The sequence below is a fragment of the Diabrotica virgifera genome, chromosome 5 (assembly GCF_917563875.1).
Source record: "Diabrotica virgifera virgifera chromosome 5, PGI_DIABVI_V3a".
Lineage (NCBI taxonomy): Eukaryota > Metazoa > Arthropoda > Insecta > Coleoptera > Chrysomelidae > Diabrotica > Diabrotica virgifera.
In genome coordinates, this window is record NC_065447.1 from 112,525,506 (window position 1) to 112,539,335 (window position 13,830).

At 32.3% G+C, this 13,830-nt stretch overlaps 1 protein-coding gene across 1 annotated transcript in view; it reads left to right on the forward strand.

Annotated features, from left to right (window-relative positions):
* LOC126885438 (xylosyl- and glucuronyltransferase LARGE1-like) overlaps window positions 1–13,830 on the forward strand; it is a 49,389-nt gene that overhangs the window by 16,428 nt on the left and 19,131 nt on the right. The window contains exons 3-8 of the mRNA XM_050652008.1: window positions 964–1,181; window positions 6,714–6,784; window positions 6,839–7,085; window positions 7,140–7,467; window positions 11,816–11,940; window positions 11,997–12,149. Coding sequence (XP_050507965.1) covers window positions 964–1,181; window positions 6,714–6,784; window positions 6,839–7,085; window positions 7,140–7,467; window positions 11,816–11,940; window positions 11,997–12,149 — 1,142 coding nt within the window. The remainder of the gene's footprint in view (window positions 1–963; window positions 1,182–6,713; window positions 6,785–6,838; window positions 7,086–7,139; window positions 7,468–11,815; window positions 11,941–11,996; window positions 12,150–13,830) is intronic.

Below are 13,830 nucleotides of genomic sequence, written 5' to 3' on the forward strand. Positions count from 1 at the left end.
ATTTTGCAGTAGTTATTAGATTTTAAGGAAATGACGAAACAGGTTGATTTTTGACAGATACATCATTAGAAAATCATTGAGATGGAGTATTCAGACATAACGATCGTTCACGATAATTTCCGATATTTGTACCGTCTTTGCAGAAACAATCTTAATTCATTTAAAGTACAACACCTATTAAAAAAGTAACGTAACGTCTATGGCTTGCTAACATGTAATTTTTCCTGTCACGTAACATTTACTTTTAGGGCCGGTTGTTCGAACGCTAATCAACAATGATCATTATCAAATATTTAATTACTGTCACCAACGGTCAATGTCAACTTTTTTTGGGTTGCTGAAAACATAATTGATTACAATTATGAAATTACTTAATCAATTATGTTAATAATTGTTATGTTAATTGATTAACTAATCTCATAATTATAATCAATTATGTTTTCAGCAACCCAATAAAAGTTGATATTGACAGTTTTGGTGACAGTAATTAAATATTTGATAGTTATCATTGTTGATTAGCGTTCGAACAACCGGCCCTTAATGTGACAGAAAAAATGACATATTAGCAAACCATAGGCATTACGTTTCCTTTTTAAGAGGTGTTGTACTTAAAATGAATTACCAGTTTATTTGCCAAGACGGTGAAAATATCGAAAAAAAAATCTTGGACGGTCGTTATGTCTGAATACTCCATCTAAATGCCTTTCTAATGATGTGCTGCACATGGTATATTCCATATTTAAAAATAAGGGGTTGGGAAGTGGAAGGAAGGGGGTTGACAAATGACAAATGTATGTATCGTAAAAATGTGTACCCCTAGAACAAAAATCGACCTCTTTCGTCATTTTCCTAAAATCTAATAACTACTACCAAATATTGAGATGGACTGTTGGTCGACCCCATATATTTATTTATAAATAAGCCGAAGGTTGTCAACATTTGGGTATCATTTATTTATTTTAGTGAACACAACATTTTATGATATGAGTAATTATACCTCTGAAATTAGATGGATACCAAATAGCCACTATTCAGGAATACATGGATTGTTGAAACTATTATTTCCAAAAATCATCCCCCTAACGGTTACTGACAGAATTCTAATCTTGGATACTGATATGACTGTTGTTAGTGACATCTATGAACTTTGGAATATGTTTAGGAAGTTCAACAAGAAACAAGTGAGTTATATCATTCAACTATAATATAATCTGTATTTAAATTAAACAATACATACATTTAAATTCACGTAGTGTACACTGCCAAAAATAACTGTAATGCATAAGGCTGCCAGAGGAAAATGACCATCGCACATATAGTATATGTTTCAAATTTTTTGCACAGTCTATATCTTTGTGTTTCTTAGTACATTCCTATATTTTTGTGCGATTCTTCCAGCCGTTTCAACTAGACGAAAGTTCAGGGGTGACTGTGTATTTACAGGGTGTAACAAAAAGGCAGGTCATAAATTAAACCACATATTCTGGCACCAAAACTAGTTCGATTGAACCTAACTTACCTTAGTACCAATATGCACATAAAAAAAGTTACAGTCCTTTGAAGCTACAACATTAAATTCGATCTTTTTCTATAATTAACTATTACATATTTTTTCGATAAAAAAAACTATTACATATATTTTTTATTGAAATGGACATGTGGCATTCTCGTGGCAGGAACATCTTAAAAAAAAATAACAGTGAAATTTGTTCATCCCATAAAAATTTTATGGATATTTTGTTCCCTTTAACCCCCCTCCCCTTCCAAATATTTGTGTACGTTCCAATTAAATTATTATTGTGATACCATCAGTTGAACACAGTGTTTTTAAAACTTTTTGTTTCATAGTACTTTTTCGATAAGCCATTTTTATAGAGATATTTTGAACATTTGTAAATTCCTCCACATATTAATTTTTAAATGGTTACCTAAGTAAGATTATACAACGTTATTTTCATATTAGAAATATGTAACAAGAATAATAATAGAATATTATATATTATTTTCATAATATTATAAATACCAAGTCTCTATAATCTTACTTAACCATTGAAAAATATGTGGTATATCTTACAAATTTTTAAAATATCTCGATAATAACTGGCTTATCTAAAAAATACTAAGAGACAAAAAAAGTTTTAAAAATATTGTGTTTCACTAATTGTACCACAATAATAATTTAATTGGAACTTACACAAATATTTGGGGGGTTTAAGGAACAAAACCCCTTATAACATTTTTATGGGGTGCACAAATTTCAAGATGTTTCTGCCATAACAATGCAACATCCATTTTTAATAAAAAATATCTAACATAATTTGATATGTTTATTGGAAAACATCGATTTTCATTTTGTAACTTCAATGAGCTGTAATTTGTTTATGTTCACATTTGTACTAAGGTAAGTTAGGTTCAATGGAACTACTTTTGGTCCCAGAAGATGTGATTTAATTTATGGCCTTCCTTTTTGTTACACCCTCTATATTTTTTAAACCAAATAAATGGCGTACACAATTCCTTAAATTCTCTGTATATGAATCGGTACCAATAGTACATGGTTTACAAACATGTAATATCCTATTGGTATATTGGAACTAAACTCTTTTGTTCATTTTTCACCCTTTTTCCATTTTTTATTATTGACGCTTGTGAAAAATTAATTGAACGATTTTGCGTAATTGAGTGGTCGGCCAATGCACAAGCATTTGATTTGTTTGTTTTTATATCACTTTTGTCAGAAATGCATCTGCTGTGTAGTGTACGAGAAGTTTCTCTAATTAAACCTTATCACAGCCTGAGCAAGGTATTTGATACACAAATTTTGAACTTTTCTTGGTCGTTAGACCAAGTAATTTGGGTGTATAAATGTCCTAGGGTTTTAACATTTGTAGTAGCAATTTTTATGTTTTCGAATCTTGTAAATAATTTGAGAAGTTTCGGTGTTAAGAATGGAATATAAACTAAAGATCCAAATGTTTGTGGTGTTGTTATTACTAAGGTGTTAACTGTAGGGCTATTGTTTATTTCTTGGCTTGCCGTTTTCACTGTGATTTATTTTTTTTAACCATAGTGAACAGTGATTAAAAACAAATTATGAGACGATGTACAGTTCCATGTATGAAAAAATTTCATTCATTGAAGAAAAAAATATTACAGCGAAACTGTGGATCGGTTACTTCTCATTCACTGATTACTTCACAAAACGGTGGTCATAATCATCCTTATCAAGTTTCTGCAGTAAGTGTGTTTTATACGGATGGAATTTTTTCTTCTTCAAAATAGCTTGGCCACGAATTCGGTTAATTCCAGATACAGCTGCTACTTGCCTCATACTTAACATGGAATCTAGGTGTCCTAATACTGAAACTTCAATAGGTTCATTAACTACAGAACCTTCAGTTTCTCGTTTTGTATTACCTACATTCCCAGCTTCTATTTATGACATTTTCTCATTAACTTCAAAACATCCTTTCTACTGTCGTGGTTTTCTCGATATCGTTTATTAAATTGTTGATCTGTGATATTGGCATGTTTATATTGTTCATAAAATACAACGAAAGGATATCTACCCTTTCCGGAATGGAATAAATCATGGTAATATATTTCCAAAGACTGTGAGTAGAAAAATAGATGTAAATTTAAAAAATAATTTGTGAATAATCTTATACTTCTCTCTCTCTACTATGGCGTTACAGACCAAGTAAGGCCCTGGCGTCCCCCAGCATCTGCCTTCAAGTATCTCTACTGTCCCTGACTGCTCTCCTCCAGTAGTCCACCCTTAATATCTCTTTAGCATCAATTCTCACTTCGTCTATCCACCTCATCTTTGGTCTTCCTACTGGCCGACGTCCCACCATAGTTCCGCTAAGAGTTTTACTATGTGCTCTGTCGTTATCCATTCTTATAAGGTGACCTGCCCAACTCAATCTTTGCAATTTTGCATAATTTGCTATAGAGGGTTCTTTGTAATACTGATATAACTCATGGTTTAACCTAATTATCCATATACCATTGTCGCAAATGGTCCCAATGTCCTCCTTAATATCTTTCTTTCAAAAGTATTAGTAAGGTTTATTGTATTTTTAGTCATGATCCATGTTTCTACACCGTATGTGGCGAGTTATCGTATTTTATAGCGTGTCTACTTGAGTTGGAAACATATGGGAAACTTTTTTATTATTAATTTCATGAAAAAAAGTTATTCTTTATAAAAAGTTCTGCATGCCCCAAAACCTGAGATTCAATTATCAGATATCAAATTTTCTCAATATTATACGAGGTATGTCAAAAAATATGAAGTTCGGCTAAGGGTAAAGTACCTTTATTTCTGTAAATATCGAAAATTCTTATGATAAAAAGTTGTTTGGAATTAAAAACTAAGATGAAATATGCAATTACATGCTTCTTATTGAAAAAAAAATATTTTTCTCAAATTTATGGATACCCAACATCGTTTTTAATTATTACAAATATCATAACTCGTTTATTATTCATTTTACGAAAAAAGTTATTCTTCATAAAAAACTTTGCATGGTCTAAAATCTAAGACACAACCATGATATATCAACTTTTATTAATTTTATACGAGGTGTGTCAAAAAATATGAAATTCGCCCAATATTATAGCACCTTTATATTTCACAGTATTTCAATTAGAAGGATGTAATTGCATATTGACACATAGTTTTTAATTCTAAACAACTTTTTTAATAACCGTTTTCAATATTGTGAAAAATAAAGGTACTTTACTCTTGAGTGAAATTCATATTTTTTGACATAACTCGTATAAAATTAATAAAATGTAATATCTGTTGGTTGAATCTTCGGTCTTAGGACATACAGAGATTTTTATAAAGAATACCTTTTTTTCGTAAAATTAATAATAAAAGAGTCATCGTATGTGTAATGAATAAAAACGAAGTTAGTATCAATAAATTTGAGAAAAATTTGGAAAATATTTTTTTCCAATTAGAAGCATGTAATTACATATTTGAGCTTGGTTTTTATTTCCAAACAACTTTTCATAATAAGAATTTTCGATATTGAGAGAAATAAAGGTACTTTACCCTTAGCCGAAATTCATATTTTTTGACATACCTTGTATAATATTGAGAAAATTTGATATCTGATAATTGAATCTTAGGTTTTGGGGCATGCAGAACTTTTTATAAAGAATAACTTTTTTTCGTAAAATTAATAATAAAAAAGTTTCCCATATGTTTCCAACTCAAGTAGACACGCTGTATACATATTTTAAACTTTATTTCCCTATGGATATCTTTCGATCCAAACATAAAATTTATTCATATTAGTAATGGATAGAGTAATGAAGAGCGCTAAAAGAAGGTCAATGCAATTACAGTCAACAATAGGGTATAGGAATTTAGTACCAGTGAGAATGGAGGGATTGCTGTATGCAGATGACCTAATAATAATAGCAGACGATAAAAGGAAAATGCAAAATTAATCGATATCTTGGTGGAAGAAATAGAAAATCTGAAAATGGAGGTAAATGTAAAGAAAACGAAGACTATTATAGTAACACAAAAGAAAAGGGAAGAAATAAACCAAACGATATTTAGATGCAAAAACGAGATATAAGAAACAGCCTCGACGTTTGAATACCTGGGAATAATAATATCAGAGGATGGAAAACTAGACCAAGAAATTTCATACAGGGCGAAAAAAGCAAATAAGATCTACTATCCACTAAATAAAACAATATTTGGAAAGGAAGAAATAGATAAAGAAATAAAACTGAAGGTATACAATGCAATATCTGTACCAACTTTAATATATGCAAGTGAGACATGGGTAAACAATGTAAAAATATACACTACAATAAACGCAGCGGAGATGAAGCAGTTGGGAAAAATAGCAGGAAAAACGAAATTGGACCGAATAAGAAATGAGGATATTAGAGAAATACTGCAACAGGATAATAACAAAGATCCAAAAAAGAAAATTAAAATGGTATGGACACATTAACAGACTTGACCAAGGAAGACTACCAAAGCAGGTGATGGAATCAAAAAGATAGGGTAAAAGACGGTAAGGGAAGCCAAGGAAAATATGGATCGACCAGATTATAGAAATTGGACAGGAAAAAGGAAAAACACATCAACAAATGAAAGAGTTAGCAAAGGACCGCAAGAAATGGAAGAGCTGGATAGAGGATGAATAAAACCTGCGACGCCCCTAAGGGGCATAAAAAGTTTCGAGAAAGAAGAAGAAGAAGAAAAAGTGCTCCTAGTTTTTAGCTATTTGTTTTACATTGAATAGCTGGTCAATAGTAGACCGTCCTGGTCTGAATCCGGCCTGGCATTCTCGTATGATTTGTTCTGTGAAGTGACTTAATCTCTGGTTTATGATCCACGTAAACACCTTAAAACTCACAAAGAGTAAGGATATGCCTCTATAGTTTTTGTAGCTGAGCTTGCCTCACTTCTTGTGGTTTGGGCATATAATTGATTTTTCCCAGTCTCCTGGAATTTCTTCTGTGTTCCACACGTTATTAGTGTATTTAATCTATCTATCAGTGTGAATCCTCCAATTTTGAGAATTTCAGCTGGGTTCTCAATCCGTGGGGTTTTATTATTCTTCAGTGCTTTAATGGCATCCATTATCACCTGCCTTATGGGTGGGTTTGTGCAATCTTATACTTACTTGTGCAATATTCAACGTACAGACTATATCCATTGTATTTTATTTCAGGCAATAGGAATGGTTGAAAACCAAAGTGACTATTACTTAGGAATCAATACATGGCCAGCTATTGGCAGAGGGTAAATGGTTCAGTATACTTTACAACGAATACTCTGTAATCGTTTGTATTTTAGTTTTAACTCGGGCGTGATTCTGTATAACCTTCTGCTTTTAAAGAAGCTTAACTGGCCCAAGTTGTGGTCGGACCTTGCTAAAAGGGATGCTCGAATTTATGGATCAACTCGATTAGCAGATCAAGATATTATAAATGCTATCTGTAAGGAGCACCCAGAAATTATTTTTGAAGTGCCTTGTGTATGGAATACTCAACTAAGTGATAAAACGTTAAGTGAGAGCTGTTACAAAAATCATAAAGTGAAAGTAAGTATTACTTGGAAGATTAAGTACAAATAAACTAATTTTTTATCTTTTAAGATTGTTCACTGGAACTCACCGAAAAAGTACAATGTTGAAAATAAAGACGGGGAATACTTTAGAAGTTTAGCTACTGGATTCCAAGAATATAACGGAAATTTGTTAAGAAAAAAATTGCAGTTATGTAATAATGTGCCATTACCAATTCCTTTGAATGACTCTGACGATGTTTGTTCAGATTTTCAAAGTCTAGCGAATAAGCATTGGAGAACGATCTTGTATTTTAGGGAGTATAAGCATATTGTAGTGGAAAACGATATTACGTTTGTTGCTCAATTATCATATGATAGGTTACAAACTATTGAAGATTTAGTCAAAGCATGGCAGGGTAAGTTCATTTTATTGCCTTATACACATATAAATTATTCTTTATATTCATAATTTTATATTGCATTTAAGAATACAGTATTATTGCTCTGCCGTTTTGCAAAATCCCATTGCTTGTCATTGACGCAGTATCAAGTTGCATTTAGTATGTTTCGGAAACTTATGCCGTTCACTGCCGACTTTGACAAAATAGCAAAATAAAGAATTTAAGAGAATACATCAGCGCGTCATGAATTTTTTTTAAGTTCTGCGAACTTTCAACAGTGCGTCGGCAGTACGACAGTGACAGTGACACTACACTATCAAAATCGAAGGCACAATATTGTGATAACAATAATTATTATGCTCATAGGTGCGCTAAATGTTGCCAAGTCTGTCAAGTTCGATTTCTTGTTATAGATAAATCGATTTTTAGTAATTCCAATGTGACACAAAATCTAGGTATGGGATAAAACAGTTTATTTAAAGTAAGTGTATTTTTTTGTTCTTCTTAATGGCGGTACAGACTCGTTTTTAAATATTTTATTTAATTATAGAGTAATTCCACATACTAACATATTTCTCAAATTGGGCTCTGTACTGCCATTTTTTACTATATTACGATTATGTGTGCCAAATATCTCGACAACACATTCAAAGTTAAAGCTGCAATCTTAGAACGTGTTTTTCACGCGCTGATGTTGCCTCTTAACCTTCTGCAACAAACATAGGTTTTCTGAACATTAAAGCTAACATCGGGTCTCAGAGACCGACATAAAAAAAATGTTTCCATTGACACACGTTCAAGCGTAGGTTTGTGTTTACTCCCTGAAGGAGTAAAATTAAACATAAATGATACCTATTTTTAAATTATTAAACCTCTTTAACATTAGCAAAGTACCAAAGAAAATAAAACAATCACATAACATCTGATTTGTCAACAACAACCTCAATATTTCCATTGCTGTTTTCTTGTACCTAGGTTCACTTTTACTCCTGGCAATTGGGTTACTAAATTATCAGTACTTGTTTGCATGGTCTTTCGTTAATCTAAATATTTTTTTCATCGAGTAGATCATGGGTCTAACATGGGTCTCTGAGACAAAATTTGCCGATAATTGCATAATTAGTTGACACTGAAGATTCAAACTTCAACACTAAAAACAGGCATCTAAATCAGGCAGCTACTGATGGCGGCGAAGATTTATAACGAACGATTTGGATATAATCGTAAAAACTCTAACTAGTCACGGAAGGTTAAAGTTAAAATAGTAAATAAATATTGCACAAATCCGAAGTGAATACCTACTTCTTATTACAGATAAATAATTGTGTAGTTTTATGTTTAACTTTAAATATCTCAAAGAATAATTACCATATTGTTAAGATGACAATGTATTATTTACCTAGAAAGTGTGGAAAAATTAAAAAATTGGAACTAAAATGACAGTTGTGTCAGTGGCGTAGAATTTAGAAAAGATAACTCTTCCTTGCACCAGTATTTGTGCTACAATCTCATGTATTTTAAATTTCTTGCACTGCAAAATGTCATAATTAATTGTTAAGTAGTATTAAATTATCGTACAAAATTAGCTTTAGATATTTAAATAAAACACCCAGTATCTCATAAAGAAATATTTTGTCGAAGTGATTTGGGTTAAATTGTTATATTATTTTAACATAAAAACACGTTTTATATTATAGAAATATTTATTAAGTACTCAACAAGTTTTTTTTTTTCATAATAATGTCGTCATTTGTGTGTACGTGCGGTAAATACTGTGTTTAATCTCAAATATTCATCATTCATATCCGATATTACATAGTATATATTTAACACACCGTATATCACATGAACCAATTTGTTTTTGTATAATTACATGTGCGGGCTATTTAATTAGTTTAATGTCCAACTGGTATATTATTTGACAAATAATGACATCATTTCGAAGTCAATTAAGTATGATATAATGCCCTAGCGCGTTATTTTGAAAAATAACGCCCTAGGGCATTAAATTTAAATAACTAGTTAAATACTGTCAAGTTGACAAATAGCAACCTAAGTAAAACTATGGTTACCACAATTACGTTACGACTATTGCTGGTGAATGTACTTATTTGAAAACTAATTAATTCAAAATTCATTCTAATTGTTTGCATATAAAGAATAATTTAGTCGGACATTAAACGTTGAAGGCACTATTATAGATAATAACGCTTTCGGTCAACGTATATCCCTCGGGCCAAAGGCCTTCGGTATATACACCATTGACCTCAAGCGTTATTATCCTTATAACACCCTTGGCACCTTAATAACTATAATTATTGCAAATCATAAACAATATTTTTGGCAATAATGTCACATAAAGTTTGCTGACTAAATAAAAACCTTTGTTTGAAAGTCGTGTGCAGCAGAAATCCTGCAGCTAAGAAAGAGCATACATTAGAATCATTCACTAGAGTCAACTCAACGAGGCAACATGTGCCTTTAAATATATTCCTTCGCGTCACCTCATACATTCAACATGTAGAAGTAGTCTCAGTTTAAACTTCATACGAAGCGTATCAGTAAAGCATCGTCTCCCGGGGAAACCTAGTGTCAGTTTTGCATAAATAAATTATCTACTTGGATTTGGTGTTTCACTAAAGGCGATAGATCTACAGCTGAGCCCGAAGATTATACATACTGCCTTGCAACTTGGTAGAGGTCTCGTCATTGGGAAGGCACTAATTTGAATATTATGGCGCATCTAAAAAAGAACCGTTTTAAAGTTGGTGACTGGTTACTGACATTGGCTTTTACTACTGAATATTGAAATTATTTAATGCTAAGGCGTAGCTTGGGAAGAAACTTCAAATTTTGACTTCTATACAGTGCAATAATACGCAAATTAGTGCCTTCCCAAATGACGGGACCTCTACATACAAACTCTTGTCCAAGGAAGAACCGTTTCAGATTATTTTTTAGATGAAAGACACCTTCAGGGTAGAACGGAAGAACACTTTAGATTTTTTCCTTGGAAGGAAGAAGGAATCAAAGTTTGGGATCAATAAGTCAAAGTTTACAAAAGTTACAGAGAGGACACATGGTCTTATCCCTAGAACCACAAGGTGAAATTAGTGGCACGATTTTCACAATGTGGCATCACCGGCGACCCGAAAATATTTTTCAAAATAAATGACATTCCAATATTTTTCAAACTTATTTAACAAATAATTTACTAAACGATTCGATTGCTAATAATTAGGAAATGTATTGTTACATAACAATAAGCAAAACTAATGTATAGAGTGAGTCAAAATCTAACAGCACTTATATTTGACATGTACTTTATAGTATGGCAAATGTATAATTAAAAACCAAGTTAGGAGTTGAATAGTTTATGTTTATATTATTTACAATCTCTACAAACACTAAATTGATGTTCTGCACACATATTTTTTGCCCAGTAAATACAAATATGTCAGGCTTTTCTAGCCTCAGGTGGGGTCAACAATCAGAATTGTGCTGCGAATACGGCTAAGTGTGACCTTCCATAAAAACATACATCACCAGTTACAAATCACGTGAAATAGTGGAGGTAGATGGGAGGATAACATACGGGATCATCAGAATCACGCTCATGTCAAAAGAATTGTGCGATGGAGTCACCGGTGATGCCACCTTGTGGTTCTAGGGTTAAAATTAGCTATATAATTCCTCTAGGACATCAATATACGGTTTGTCAAAATTGGAGTACAAAAGATACACCACTTTTTTGCAACATCTAGTCGGTTTAAACGTTAGACTAAATTGTGTCTATACATTCAAGAATTCTGCCCGGTCCCTCGATACTCCGTTATATTGGTTTATTAATTATATAATAAAATGAGTGAAATTAATGTCGACAACGAATCAAGTAATCTGTTAACCTAGGTACTCAGTACGAAACAGACGACGCTAGGAAAATATTGCAACAATGCATCGCAGATTACCCATATTTTTGTTTTATACCATACTCTGTATTTATTAGAGTACAAAATGACAGCTTTCCATATGGGTAATCTGCGATGCATTGTTGGATTATTTTCCTAGCGTCGCCTGTTTCGTACTGAGTACCTAGGTTAACAGATTACTTGTTTGGTTGTCGACATTCATTTCACTCATTTCATCGTTCCCCGTTAGAGGTGAGTCTAACCATACTCCGGTGTAAATATTTTAATATTTACACCATCTTCTCGTTTCGTTTTGATTTAAATCAGCCTTCTTGCAAAGCCTCTTTGAAAAAGGGTAGACGCGGTGTCAGAGGATGGCAAGAGAGTCGGATTGAATCAAAACGAAACCGATTATTTTCATTTTTGAATTATATAATAATTAATTTGTCTTTCAGGCCCCATGAGCTTAACGTTATACGTATCTGATTCGGAATTAATGAAAAGCATCAACTTCATAACAAATTCTGATGTACTGAAAGATAGATGGAACGTTGCTTATCATGCTGTATTCAAAGATGGGGTAATACTGTAAAATTATTTTTGCCTTACTCGTTTATTGTTATTTGCTTATTCCAGGATTTGTATCCCATTAATATATTAAGAAACATCGGCTTAGCTAACGTACAAAGTCCATTTGTATTTTTAGCCGATATAGATTTCCTCCCATCTAAAGATTTGTATGAATCTTTAATTAAACATATTACAGTCAACAGTCCGTTAAAGAAAAAGGTAAGTAAACTAAGAACGAAATCAAAGATAATTTGTGATAACCTATAGTTTTTTAATTTTCAATAGGTACCCACATTTTTCTCATCTGATCGAATAAAGCAACCAATAATATCGTTAAGGACACAGCCGCAAAATGTCGCCTGTCAAAATGTTCAATGTGTTTTAAATGTATTCATTTTTTTCGAATGCTGAGAAAACTAATAAATATTTTTGAAAAATTTCAACGCAGAATAAAATATTACATAATTACCGAGGGCCGAAAGTCCCTTAGAATAACCAAAACGTTTCTAGATATTTGAAATTAAAAGTCACATTAAATTTTCTCTTTTTTTTAACCCCTGTAACTTATTAAAGTAAACACTATAGAAGTTTTCAGGAACTTTCGGCCCTCGGTAATAACGTAATCTTTCATTTTACTTTTAAATTTTTAAAAATACGTATTAGTTTTCTCAGGTTTAAAAAAATGAATACATTTAAAGCACATTGAAAATTTTGACAGGCGGCATTTTGCGCCGATGCCCTTAATAAGGAGTCGTCTTGTTATATTCCGTTTTTTTCTCTTTTTCGTCTTTTCTATATCTATTGTAGTGTGATAATGTCTTCTTTATTTGTGTGGATTTCTGTACATTTCTATCCTTCTTTTCTGAAGCTTTTGTTTCTTCTATGTAAATAGTTGATACGTGGACCTCTATCTATCTAATCAGCCAATAATTTCCAGCTTTGGGTTCAAACCTTCCCCATACATTTCCAGAGTTCTGTATCTTGTGCCATTTGTATCCACCTCAGTCTATTATGTTGTTTTATGTTATCTGACCACCTAAGTTGTGGTCTTTCTCTTCAATGGTGATTTCAATGGTTCTAATGTTTAATTATTTTATTTCATCGGTCATCCTGCTATTTTAGACTATGGTCAGCAAATTTCCATTTACTTTTTGCTACTTGAGTCGAGACCTCTTTTACTTTTAGATCTGGATCCCGCGTATAAAAAAAAGTTGATTAATAGCAAGCTGAAAATTTGTTAATAGCTTAAGGGTGTCTAGTCAGATAAACTTTGATATAAGTTAACACTGGAACAGGGGAAGTTTTAATTGTGGAACAGGTTAAAAATTTGGAACGGTCAGACCACGAAAACGGCACATGCATTTTGTCCGACAGAACAGACTTAAACTCTTCGAACAGAGATTAAACTCTCATGCAAAAATCAGACTGCTATTTATCACCAAATGGGCGTTTTAATGAGTGGAACATGTAGAATATGTCAAATGACAGGAATTATGACAGGTGATAAATAGCAGTCTGATTTTTGCATGAGAGTTTAATCTCTGTTCGGAGAGTTTAAGTCTGTTTTGTCGGACAAAATAAATGTGCCGTTTTCGTGGTGTTACCGTTCCAAATTTTTAACCTGTTCCACAATTAAAACTGCCCCTGTTCCAGTGTTTCCATATATCAAAGTTTATCCGACTAGACACCCTTAAGCTATTAAGTAAAGACACATGTTATTTTTATGAACTCATTGCATCGAAAAGAGATAGGTACAAAAAAGACGCTTCGGAACGTTTTCAGATTTTAGGTACAATTTGTGACGTTTCTTGTTTGTTTACTTACTTGTCACTGTCAGTCTGTTAGATTTTTGCTGCTTCTTGTCGTGTTATTGCATTTGGAAGTTATTTATATTACACAA